The sequence below is a fragment of the Lepus europaeus genome, chromosome 8 (genome assembly GCF_033115175.1).
Source record: "Lepus europaeus isolate LE1 chromosome 8, mLepTim1.pri, whole genome shotgun sequence".
Taxonomy (NCBI): domain Eukaryota; kingdom Metazoa; phylum Chordata; class Mammalia; order Lagomorpha; family Leporidae; genus Lepus; species Lepus europaeus.
In genome coordinates, this window is record NC_084834.1 from 106,179,844 (window position 1) to 106,193,774 (window position 13,931).

The 13,931-nt window shown below is 40.5% G+C and overlaps 1 protein-coding gene across 2 annotated transcripts in view; it reads right to left on the reverse strand.

Moving 5' to 3' along the window:
• The window catches only part of SLC4A4 (solute carrier family 4 member 4), a 380,068-nt gene that overhangs the window by 194,668 nt on the left and 171,469 nt on the right, over nt 1–13,931 (reverse strand). For both annotated transcript variants that reach the window (XM_062198724.1, XM_062198725.1), the window contains one exon: nt 10,526–10,705. In XM_062198724.1, the coding sequence (XP_062054708.1) occupies nt 10,526–10,705 (180 nt within the window). The remainder of the gene's footprint in view (nt 1–10,525; nt 10,706–13,931) is intronic.

Below are 13,931 nucleotides of genomic sequence, written 5' to 3' on the forward strand. Positions count from 1 at the left end.
AGCAGCCTCTGGAGTGCCTGAACATCACATGATTATACAAAGAGTCCTGGACTCTCTGATGTGTGGAAAATAAATTAAGACTGAAGCAGCTCATTCCCTTTGTAGTTGAATTAGCATATTGTTATTGAGCACATTAGGCTCTTCCATTCATTAAGCTTGGACAAGTTATTTTACATTGCTGCAATCAAGTTTTTCATCTGCAAGTGGAGATAATGTTATACACACACACACACACACACACAAGCATTAGATAAAAATGCCTGCTGTATAATAGGTACTCAAATAATGGGAAGTTTTGCTGCTATTAATACTAATATTAATGGAATGATATTTATATGTTCAGCATCCTGAAGGCATTAGAAAACACTAATCAAGGTGCTGGTGCTGTGGTGTATGTAGTATGTTACACCTCTACCTGAAGCTTTAGCATCCCATATGGGCACCAGTTCATGTCCTAGCTGCTCCTCTTCTGATCCAGCTCTCTGCCGATGGCCTGAGAAAGCAGTGGAAGATGGCCCAAGCGCTTGGGCCCTTGCACCCAGGTAGGAGACCCAGAAGAAGCTCCTGGTTACTGTCAATCAGCTCACCTCTGACCATTGCAGCCATTGAGGGAGTAAACTAGCAGATGCAAGACCTTTCTTTCTGTCTCTCCCTCTGTCTGTGAATCTACCTCTCAAATAAATAAATAAAATATTTAAAAAGAAAACAATAATCAGCATCTTTGGCCTAATTTAAATTCAACTTTTAGATCTAAAATCAGTATGTCAAAGAGATATCTGCACTTCCAATGTTAATTGCAGCATTATTTGTGATAACCAAGTTGTGCAATCAACCTAAGTGTCTATCAATTGACTGTATAAAGGAAATGTGGCATATAGAAACTACACACTATTACTCAACCTTTAAGAATAGGAAAATTATGTCATTTGGGACAACATGGACTAAGCTAGTAGTCATGTTAAGTACCAAAACCAAGGCACTGATAGACAAATACACATGTTCTCACTTACATAGTAATTCTTCAACAACTGTACTCACTAAAGCAGAGAACAGAACAGAGGTCATCAGAGGCTGGGGAATGGGGAGAAGAAGGAGATGATAGTCAGGGGCACAATGTTCCAGTGAGTCAGAGGATAAATCAAAGGCCTTTGAAGTGAGTCCACACTGTATGCACACATTATAGCTTTACTTTATAGCTCCTAAGTAGATACAATCATAATTGGTCAATATCTACTAAAACAAATAAATCAACTTTAAAGTCAAAATGGGATTTTTAAGAGATTAGGTTTACAAATCTGAAAAGATCTCTTTTGGCCCTTAGCATCTGCACTGAAACAGGTTTTGAGTAGCATGAGGAATGCCTAATTCTTGAAGACCCTAACTTAATTCCCTGTTTTTCTTTCAGGAAGACATGAGAAAGAACCCACTGTGCTCACAGCTTATGCATCTCTCTGGCTTCCTTTTCTCTCCTCACATGCCTCTGTGCCTCCCTCTCCTCTCCTCACTATCTTTCGCAGAGACCTGGACAGGGTCCCAGACCTACATCTACTCTCCCATCCATTCTCAGAGCAAGAAGAGACTAGGGAACGCAAGGATGGCTCTACAAATTATCCCAAACCTTGGAAGAAGATATTTCAGGGTCGGTAGCAGCAAATCAACTCCATGTCCTGTAACTATCAGGCTTTTCTGAAGGGAGAGAATGAGGAAGTGAGTATGCATATGTTTTAGAATAAGACAAAGAGACTCATTTCAGTTCTCTCTCTCTGTCACAGAGCCAGGCTGTCTTAAAACAGACCTGCAATTAGTAACATTTAAAAGCGTGTGTTTTTTTATGTAAAATCCTGCTAAACATATGAGTATATTATTTATTGATGGCCATGAATTGTCATTTCTCAGACATACTGATCAATCTTTACACTCTAAATTTAAGATATTATGAAGTCCATGACTGGCAACTCATTATGTATTACTTGTCATCTGCAAAGTTGGTAATGAAAGTAGCACTATTTTTAAAATAAAACTCTAAGAATATTTTCAAGCTGAAGTGATGAGAGGAAAATTAAGAGACATAGAAAATAAGCAAATAAATAATAGTTGTGAGTTGAAGTTCCATTCTCAATTTTATTTTTTAAAATCTCATTTTTTAATTTTATTGATTTAAAAAGCAGAAACAGAGAAAGATCTCCCATTCTCTAGTCCACTCTCCAAATGCCCACAATAGCTGAGGCGGAGCCAGGATCAACTCAATACAGGCTTCCAAGTGGGTGGCAGGGACCCAACTTCTTGAGCTATAACCTGCTAAATCCCAGGGTCCACATTAGCAGGAAACTGGTATCAGAAAGATTCCTAAATAGTTTTTGTCCCTTATGGTAATGTGTATCAAACACTTTGCTAAAAGATCTCACTTACTACTGGTATTGTACATAGATTAAGACATATTTTATAGGCATTATTTTATGGACATAAAAACAGAAGCTCAAGGGGATTACGTAGGCTGCTCAAAATCAAGGTGCCCTAAATATTGGCCCAGGATTTGAATGAAGTCTTTGGAAAAGGTGGCGTCATGTCTTGAAGAAGATTGCAAAGCAGGCCTTTAATGTCTCATAACTAAATAATCATTTTGTCGTATCTCGTAAACCTGACGCTTCATTGCTACAAAGAGTAGAATGGGAGGTAGACGTTCAATGTCACAGTTAAGCTGTCAGCTGGGATGTCCACCTCCCATATCGGAGATGCCTAGGTTTAAGTTCCAGCCCCACTCCCAGTTGTAGCTTCCTACTAATAATGCAAATCCTGGGAGGCAGCAGGAGATGATTCAAGCTGTTGGGAGACTTGGATTGAGTTCCCAGTTTCAACAGGACTCAGCCATAGCCTGGTACAAGCTCAACTGCTACGGGCTTTGGGAGAGCAAACAAGCAGATGGGAGCTTTCTCTCTGTCTCTCACTCACAGCCTGTCTCTGTGTCCCACACACACACACACACACACACACACACACTGCAGAATAGACTAGCAAACACTGAGTGGGAATGATCATTGGGGAAAAAAAGCATGTTATTGTTAATGTAAAGATTTGAATATTAAAAATCTGGAAGATCAGTCACTTGCCTGGGGAGAAGATAACAAATAAGAATGGTGCCTAGCAGACAAGGTAGAAATATAACAATAATATTAATGGCTACTGTCATTTAGGAATATTTTGATTCAGGCACTTGCTAGAAACTTTCCATGGATTGGTTCACTTATGCTAAGTTTGGGAAGAGCTTGATCATTCATTGGGTTCTGGCCAGGACATTCATCTGTTCTGTGGACAAATGGAGAATTAGAGTCCTGAACCAAACAGATGGATGTGTACTGCTGGTTTCTGGAAAGGGCTTATTGCACGCAAAAAGGCACTCAGGAAGATAACGGTCGTCTTTGGGTGATGTGGACCTTAGAGATCCAAGACATCCACTGACCCCTCTCAGAACTGCGTCAGAAAGAGAATCCCAGAGGAAAGTCAGGGAAATGTCTGCCTTGCCCATTGCTTCAGGGATCACATCTGAATCCAGAGGTAGGGGCTGGGAGCCCTTCAAAGTAGAACAACTCAGCCAGAGACAATTGGGCAATCTGGGATCCAATGCCCACACAAAAACCTAAGAATTTGTAAAAGGATTGAAAAAGCAGCCAAATCCAGTGGTGGTCACAACGAAGTCCAACACGTGCCAGTGCTGAGACAGTATGAGCTAACAGTCAAACCAAATAGTTCAAATAGGACCAATCTCAGATCAGATCCAAAGCAGCAAGAGCCTAACTAATACCACTAACATTTCTATAGCTCCTGGAATTGCTAACAACAACAGCAACAACCCTGATTTCTTTCCACTGTTTGTTCTGCGCTGCTAATCACTAGCAATGGCAACAGCAATAGGCTGCATTTTTAACACATCTAAAGGCACTGACGCTGATGGGAAAGCAGCATGCGTGACACAGCAGAAAGCAGCATCTTGCCTGGTAGATACCTAGAAAAGAGGAGTCCAGGCTCTGTTTTACAGACATCAAAAATGATCACTGAATTATTTTTCAAGTTTTTAAAGAAAAAAGAAACAATTTTTTACTAATTAAAAAATAGTGAGTTTATGAAATCAGACTGGAGAAAAGGGAAATTGCTAGCCTAGGCCTCTCCGGACAATCACAACTACTTCGCAGAAGGGGCATCTGAATCCCCAGACCACAGACAACAGGGAACTGATCTTCAGGACACTGTGGGGGGAGAAAGGAAGAAGCCAAGAGAAGAAGAGGAAAAACTCCCAGAGGCAGTGAAAGCTGAAGACTTGGAGTTCCTCAAGTCAGGTGTCACTCATCATTTATAAGCTTTAGGATAAAACAATACGTGTTGAAAGCAAATGATATTTTCAAAATCAGATTAATCTTATAAACCAAGGGTGAGGAACCTGTTTTTCTGCCAAAGGCCATTTGGACACTTATAGCATCATTCGTGGCCCATACAAAATTATCAACTTAAAAATAAGCCTGCTATAGACTTACTGAATGTTGAGTCCTATCTGTGGTTGCCTTGGCAGGACCAGACCAAATGATTTCTTGGACCTTACGGGGCCACAGGCTGGATGTCCCCCATCCCTGCTATAAATCATGCGTTTTAACACATTTATCAGTTAACCGTGTCACAAACATCTTACTTAATTATCGAATGAATGCTAATTGAGTATAAACTTTACTTTCATTTGCTAATAAAATGAAAAGTAAATATATCTTACTTGATTGTTTTAAAAACTAGTGAAGGCTACCAGGCTTAAACATTAGTCTCTCACAATAAACTAAACTAACACAGAACTATTATCTAAATCTCTCAGACCAAATTATTAAACAGAAGAATATGAAACTGACAATAGTCAATTTTATTTTACTCACAAAAATGGCAAATTCATATGGCTCAATCAAAAACAACAATGAGAAATAGAAAGCAGATAAAGCAAAATGCAACACCAGAGGAAACTAAAACCTCATTAATTTCTTCATGGAACATTAATTCTATAGTAATGCCTCAATTAATATATTAAGAAATTGAAGTGGCTGGCACTGTGGCATAGTGGGTAAAGCTGCTGTCTACAGTGCCAGCATCCCATATGGACAGCTGCTCAAGTCTCGACTGTTCCACTTCTGATCCACCTCTCTGCTAATGGCCTGGGAAATCATAAGATGGCCTAAGTCCTTGAGTCCCTGTACCCACATCGGAGACAAAGAAGCTCCTGGCTCCTGGCTTTGGATTGGCCCAGCTCCAGCCATTGTGGCCATTTGGAGAATGAACCAGTGGATGGAAGACCTGTCTCTCTTTTTCTCCCTCTTTCTGTCTGTAACTCTACCTCTCAAATAAATAAATAAAATCTTTAAAAAAATAAATTGCAGCATTGGCATAAAACTTAGTATATGGAAGATGTAGCCATCAGAATTCATGTGGTCTCAGACAAGGGGCATTAACATCTTGGAAGTTAGCCTGATCCTCCCCTCATTGATTATAAATAAAAATGCTTTTTGTTTCTTTTAAAAAACACTAAATCATCTTAAACCCCAAGCCATACCAGGATCCCACTGACAGTAAGTTGTTAGCTATGGATAAAGAAAAGTGGTGTGCCGGTAGTGGACGTGCTAATACATCTTCAAAAATCAACTTCCCGAAGTGTAATGTGAATGTGTGAAACTGTGTGCACGTGTGTGAGTGTGCATGTAGTGAATTTTACGAATATAAAAGTATGTATATCACATATATGATATACGAACATACCTTAAATACGAAGATATTTCAAATAACCATAGAAAATTAAATTAAAAGTTCATTTTGATGGAAAAATTTTTGAAATTGTATACATTTCTCCATTGTGAATTTAATATAGTAGCCAGTTGGTTCTCATAGAATGCTTTTATTGAGCTTTTCCAAAATCTTGCATCAGTAGCCAATTTATGGTTGCAACTGGCAAGGGAGCTTAGTTCTATCATCCAAGTAGATGAATATTATCATGTATGCTAATGACTAAGACAAAAGTGAAATGTGGAGATGATTTCACTGACTTGTCAGTGATGTGGATAACTCCTTTTCTAAGCTGCACAATAGTTTTTGATGACCAAGAAAAAAATTCTGTGCTATTTACATTTTAACAGCTACAAATACTATATAATTTTTAGTTTAAATCATATTATTAGCATTTTTTCCATCACTTTTTTTAAGTCTAGAGACAATCAAGAAAACCAATACATCAAGTCCTGATTAGCAGCATTTGCTGATTTCTGTAGTGTAAATATTACCATCATGGTCCACTTTAAATTACCAGGGTGAAATCGCTGGGAAGAGATACAGGAGCATCCCATTTTAGAGCAACCCCACTGTACAGGCACAATAAATGGAATTAACCTCAAAAACACAGAGTAAAGCATAGCAAAATAAACAGAAAGCAATGAATTTTGACTGTCTTTAATATAATTATTCAGTTGTTTTGTTTATTTATTTTTTTTATTTTCAGCAGCAACCAGCTTGCAAAGTCCCTGGTAACAATTGGCTTTGTGAGTAGATAAGACCTGGCTCCAACACACCACTGGGAAATAAAAAATTCCCAACTCTGAAGTATCTCCATAAATTTCAGCTATTTATTACACTGTTGCTAGCGCAACTAAAGCTGGCAATGTCACTGGGTCTATTTTCTAGCCTATGATAGACGACTAAGGTGACTTAAGTTTATCTCAGTTTTACACAGGGATATGAGAATCTAGCTGCAAATACAATGTATAGTAAGATTCTGGTTTACTGAAGTACCAATATTGCTGTTCTATAATTCCTTAGAAATTCATTCTAAGGCATTTTATTATTTAAGATATTAAGTAGTTAAACCACAAGATACAAAAGTTTATAATCTTGTGTAAACCTACAAGTTAAGAACAAGAAATTTAAGTCAGGTGTTTGGCCTAGTGATTAACAGACCATTTGAAACACCCAAGTCCCACACTGGAGTGCGTGGGTTCAATACCAGACTGGCTCCTGACTCAGCCTGCATACCAATGCAGACCCTGGGAGGCAGCGGCAAGGGCTCAAGTGACTGGGCTCCTGTCACCCACATGGAAGACCTGGACTGAGCTTCCAGCTCCTGGCTTCAGCCCAGCCCACAGTTCTGGCCGTTGCAGACATTTGGGGAGTGAGTCAGTAGATGGCATATCTCTCTCTCTCTCCCTTTCTCTCCCTTCTCTCTCTCTCCCTCTCTCTCTCTCCCTTTCTCTCCCTTCTCTCTCTCCCTCTCTCTCTCACACACATACACACACACACACAATCTACATAAATAATAAATTGCATTTTAGAAAAAGAACGAGTACCCCCAGAGAGCCACACACTTACAATCTGAATAACTTATAATAATGTACCATGGAGGCACATGAAAATCGTTGCTTAGGATCCTTCAAAGCCACATCTTGCCTCTGGATATTTAATAGGAGTTAGGTAACACAAAGGCCAATAATCACATGTTTAAAAGGGTCTAATCCTATTCCATGCTTCAGGGTGTAAGTTGATCAGGCAAAGGGCAGGGAGAGAACTGCCTGCCCTTCCTATTTGTTTTCTGCCCAGCGTATAACATGTCACTAGTGAAAAGGTGAATGACAAAGGCAATTTCAACTTTCCTCTGAAGCACAGAGATCTACTGATAGGCTAACAGGCTGAATGACCGGTGATATCCATTCATTAGTTGCACTTCACATCCAAATACTTGCTCCTAAAACACTAGGTATGGCCTCCAAGAACCATCTGCTCCTAATTTCTGCCCTGACTACAGTTCCATGAAAAATCATATTCACTGTACTGGTAGAAGGCAACCTCATTGCCATATTTGTTCCTCTTCTCTTTTTAAATACAAGAATACTTCAAAAGTTGATCAAAAAATGGGGCTAAAAGATAGGTTTATTTTTGTGAAAAAAAATTTTACAACCATCCATTTTTCATAACATGCATTTTCTGTGTAATTTTTGAAGACCCATTGTATAGCAATATTTGAAAATAATGCAACTCTTTTATCATCCCAATCCCATGATTTTTTAAAAAAATCTCTAAATCTTAGAATTTCATTTTATATTAGAAAGAGCTTTTTTTTTTTTTTTTTTTTTTTTTTTGACAGGCAGAGTTAGACAGTGAGAGAGAGAGAGAAAGGTCTTCCTTTCCGTTGGTTCACCCACCAAATGGTTGCTACGGCCAGCGCTCTGCGACGAGCTCACTGTGCCAATCTGAAGCCAAGAGCCAGGTGCCAGGTGCTTCCTCCTGGTCTCCCATGCAGGCGCAGGACCCAAGGACCTGGGCCATCCTCCACTGCCTTCCCGGGCCACAGCAGAGAGCTGGACTGGAAGAGGAGCAACCGGGACAGAATCTAGCACCCCAACTGGGACTAGAACCCGGGGTGCTGGTGCCGCAGGCGGAGGATTAGCCAAGTGAGCCGCGGCGCTGGCCAGAGAAAGAAGTTTTTAAAATAAAATATAAAATAATGTCTTCTACCTTCATGGCCATAGTTTCAAAAATATGGATTGTTGCTTAATATTAACTGTTTGTGGGGCTGGCACATAGCGGGTAAAGCCTCTGCCTGCAGTGTCAGCATCCCATATGGGCGCCATTTTGAGTCCCCACTGCTCCACTTCCTTTTTTTTTTTTTTTTTTGACAGGCAGAGTGGACAGTGAGAGAGAGAGACAGAGAGAAAGGTCCTCCTTTTTCCATTGGTTCACCCCCTAATGGCCGCTGTGGCCGGCCCACAGCGCTGATCCGAAGCCAGGAGCCAGGTGTTTCTCCTGGTCTCCCATGCGGGTGCAGGGCCCAAGGACCTGGGCCATCCTCCACTGCACTCCCGGGCCATAGCAGAGAGCTGGACAGGAAGAGGAGCAACCAGGACAGAACAGGCGCCCCGACCGGGACTAGAACCCTGTGTGCCGGCGCCGCAGGCAGAGGATTAGCCTATTGAGCCGTGGCGGCTGCCTGCTCCACTTCTGATTCAGCTCTCTGCTATGGCCTGGGAAAGCAGTGGAAGATGGCCCACGTCCTTAGGCCCCTGCACCTACATGGAAGACCCAGAAGAAGCTCCTGGCTCCTGACTTCAGATTGGTCCAGCTCCAGCCATTGCCATCATCTGGAGACTGAACAAGCAGATGAAAGGCCTCTCTCTCTCTCTCTCTCTCTCTCTCTCTCTCTTTCTCTATCTGCCTCTGTGTAACTCTGCCTTTCAAATAAATAAATAATAAAATATTTTTTAAAAAAGTTGTGACATCAGTTATAACAAACTGTTCGCCCATTAAACAACCTCTCTTCAAAAACACAATGAAATTTTTTTATAAAACCAGGTGACACACAATGAACAAAATATTTCCTGTCAGCAGGAATACTCCAGATGACAGTAGAACCACCCAATCGGAGTAGGAATTTTTTAGATTAGATTCTCTTTTGTAAATGTGTTTTATAAAGAATGTTTTAATTATTTGTTTTTAACCAGTCTTGCTTTTAAAATGTACCAGAGAAAGTCTGTTAATGGAAAGCTCTCCTCCACTCAGCCATTAACTTTGAGTCAGAAAACCCCACTCCCAGACACAGAATGGCTGAGCTGGAATTCAGTTTATACAATTCACTTAATCCACCTTTTCCATGACAACACTTTTATGTCATTTTGAAAGTGCAACTGAGGACAATGAGTTATAATCTCCCTTATCTACTCATTTCTTTTAATACTAAGAACAGCTAGGAGTTGGGTGGGTGTCGAGACCTATTTCTAGCAGCCTGGTGCTTAGGAAATCTTTCCACTAGACCTTCATTGTTTGTAATTGTTGGGAACTGACATCACCCCTGTCCATTTGTACACAATCATGAAATTTATTTCAAAACCAAGGCAATAATGCAGAAGACAGATAAGACAGATGCTTTATAGAGAGAGAGACACTAGTAAACGCAATAAAGTATAAACAGGATACTTTGCAGTCTCTACTGTTATATAATATGGTTAATACTCCATCTTGAGTCATTGTTCTCCTATCACTATCATATTAAAAGAGAAGACTTTTAAGTACTAAAAGTAATATTCAGTCTTACCTTGATGAAATGAACATTTTTAAGTTGGATACCATCTCATATACCAAGAAAACACTTCATGATAGGAGATTACAAAGCATCTATCATTTCTAACATGCCCTCCCAAATCTGGCAAACCGCTACATGGAGAATATATTCCCTGATGTACTCAATAATCAACAAACGGCTGATCCATCTGCAATATCAAGTTGTTTCATCACAGAGTTATTACCAAACCATCTCGGCCAGGGAGAACAGGCAACACGTCACTAACAGCCCACAATAACTGCTCCTTGCAGCAACCCATTGGAGGAAAGGTGTCATTATGAAATGGCTGTGATATGTGATCCTGAGAAGGGAAGAATTATGCAGAGGGATTTAAGAAAAAGAAAAAGACATGGAGTAAAGGTGAGACAGAAAACAGAAACCAGATGGCAGATGCCCCTGCATTACCATTATCAGGGCTGGTAAACATCCTACTCGCACTGGAGACAGTCTTCCCAATGTCAGCCAGGGAGCGAAGGTTGGATTTCTTGGTTTGATGCCGATGCTTCCGCAGCAAAGTATAGGTCACCTTATCCTTCAGGTCAGGCTTCAACAGGCCTGTCTCGATCTGATGGTCAACAATCATCTCTGATACAAAAGCAAAGCAAAACACAAAACTCAGTCACAAATCCCAGCATTACTGTTCCTGGTCTAAATGTATGGATGTCATCCTCAATTTTTGTACCAACATATTACTTTCAAGTTTCCAACTGCCCACTTTATGTAGGATAAAGATACAAGATATGGAGATATGGACATTAACGAGAGAGCTGTAAATATTTCAGTATTAATTGAATGTTTGGAAGCAGAATTGTTCATTTTTTTAATTCATAGTTACAGTGAATTCACATACATCACGTTCTTTTAAGTCATACAGTATGTCAGTAATTTATATTTTTTCAACTTAAAAAATATTCAAGGGCTGGCACTCTGGCATAGCAGGTAAAGCCGCTGCCTACAGTGCTGGCATCCCATTTGGGTGCCAGCTGAGACCGAGTTGCTCCACTTCTGATCCAGCTCTCTGCTATGGCCTGGGAAAGCAGTAGAGGATGGCCCAAGTCCTTGGGCCCCTGCACCCTTGTGGGAGACCCAGAAGAAGCTCCTGGTTCCTGGCTTCAGATTGGCCCAGCTCTGGCCATTGTGGCCATTTGGGGAGTGAACCAGTGGATGGAAGACCTCTTTCTTTCTCTGTCTCTGCCTCTCTGTAACTCTGCCTTTCAAATAAATAAATCTTTTTTAAAAATTCAAAATTTTCATGTACTCTATCACACCAAATGTCTCATCAGATTCATAAATTACATCCACAAATTAGAGAACATTTACAAAACGTAAAATAGTGGGATTACTGACTATTTAACAAATTTTCTGTGATATTATATTTCTTTAAAATAGAACACAATAAAGGAAAGCAATACCTTTCCAAATATCAAGTCATCTGAATACCAATTAATCTGATAAAAGAAAGGTAAACTACAAAATTACACTTTAGTTCTTTTTTTCTTCTTCAATAGAGATTTATCCCACATGGAAAGAAACTAATTTATTGGAAGTTAGATCCAAACAATCAACCTTTTTCCAATAAATTTCCATTGGCCACCTGATGAGAATTTTCTATGAAATTTTTGTATCTTAGTCTTACTAAAGAAAATCTAGTTTACAATTACCTGCATTTAAGCAGAGTTTTAACTTAAAAAAAAAAAAATGGCTGTGTTGGACAGAAATCATCCCCTGAGTCCCTACCAGAGGACAAGCCCTATACTCCAGTGAAAAACAAGTAATCCTCTTTCTCACAGCAATGCAGCATCAACATGGCCTGAGACATCCTACATTAACTACAGGACAGGCCAACATCTCCACCTAAAACGGGACTGAGGGCAAACACCACAGAATCTGGCCAAGATCCGCACTGGCAAGAAGCTGATTCGCCAAGTGTAACATTTTTGTCCTCTGCAGAGAGCCTGTCTACATTTTCTGGTGCACGGATACATATAGCACACGTCTACATTTCTCTCCACTTGGGTGCTACAAGTGAAGAGAACTATTCTTTTCCAAAAGTCTGACAAGCAAATCCATGGGTACTGGCTAACAGCATCTCTCAAGGATTCCCACCTCTTTGCAAAGAAAAGCTACAGATGTTCATGGGGCATTGCTTGGGCATCACCATACTTCTCAAAAGCCCATATTCCTAGCAAGCACTCACAGGACTGGTCTCATACCTATAGCCAGACACTCGAGAGTTACATAATATACAAATACTCGGAAAGCAGCAGGGCTTACATCCAGGATTTTCTACCGCGTGCCTTACACAGATGCCTTAAAAGTCACATAACATTGGACCACTTGATAGGTAGCCTGAGCAAGGCAGGAAGAGTTTCTGCTGTGAATGTTTTGGTTTGACAGTGGCCTTTATTTCTGAGTAGTTTTAACCACACAAATCCTACTCAGTAAAACTCAAAACCAATCCTGCAACAAGGCACCTATGGAACCCAACCCCTCTACCCCTTAAGTCTTATTCAACATGGAAAATCAATTTTACAAATGAATCATAAAAACAAACAAACAGCCCCAACATATCTGCTACAAGTATTATCAAATTCCTACTCGAATTCCAGGTTGTGGATTACAGTGTTTCTTATCTACTTTTCCTGGCAGGGCCTCCCTCAATTCTTGCCTGCCCTTGAAATTTCAAACCAACCCACAAGAATGCACAACTATCCTCTGTTACTAATGGCCGGAAACCACCAGTTAGGAAGGGATAAAACATCTGAGTGGCATATGCCCTTCATGAAGTTCCCATAAAAATGGCCCACTTCATAGGAATCTCTTTAAGCATTAACTACAAGACCTTTCACAGCAAAGTGAGGGCTGTGACATGTGACAGCTACACTGAAATTAAGCCTTCAGTGTTCAAAAATCCCACAGATGACACCAACTGGTCAACAAAAATGTGCCAGCTCTAGATGTTAGCAAAGCTGAAAGGAATCTCAGGGAGCATCAAGTTCAACCTCTTGTTACATGGGAAAGAAGAGGATGCACAAGACGAGTATCTTGCCCACAGACATACACTCATTAGAGACAAAACTCCCAAAAGCAGCCAAGATTTCTGACTCATAATTTAGATCTTTCTCCATGTCACATAACATTTTTCTTTATTTAAAAAATAAGCTCTAGGGGCTGGCACTGTGGCTTAGTGGGTTAAGCTGTGGCCTGCAGTGCCAGCAGCCCATATGGGAGCCAATTTGTGTCCCAAGCACTCTATTTCCAATCCAGTTCCCTGCTAATGCACTTGGGAAAAGCACCAGAAGACAGCCCAAGTGTTTGGGCCCCTGAAACACATGTGTGAGACCTGTATGGAGATCCAGGCTCCTGGCCCAGACCTTTCTGTTGCAGCCATCTGGGGACTGAACCTGAAAAAAGAAGATTCTTTTTCTTTTTTCTCTCTCTCTTTCCTTCCTTCTTTTCTTCCTTCTGTCCTTCCTTCCTTCCTTCCTTCCTTTCTTTCTTCCTTTCTTCCTTTCTCTGTCTCTCTCTCTCCATCTCTTTCTCTCTCTAAGAAACAACAAATAAATTTTAAAAAATAAAATCTGGACATAGGTGTTTGGCACAGCAACCCAAGTAGCTGCCTACTTGGGACACTATATCAGAACACCACCTTATTCCAGCTTCCCACAAATGTACACCCCGGGAGGCAGCAGGTGATGGTTCAAGTATGTGGGGGCTCTGTAATCCCCGTGGGAGATATGGATCGCATTTCTGGCTCCTGGCTTCAGTTTGGCCAAATCCGGGCTGTTGAGGACATCTGGGGAGTGAATCA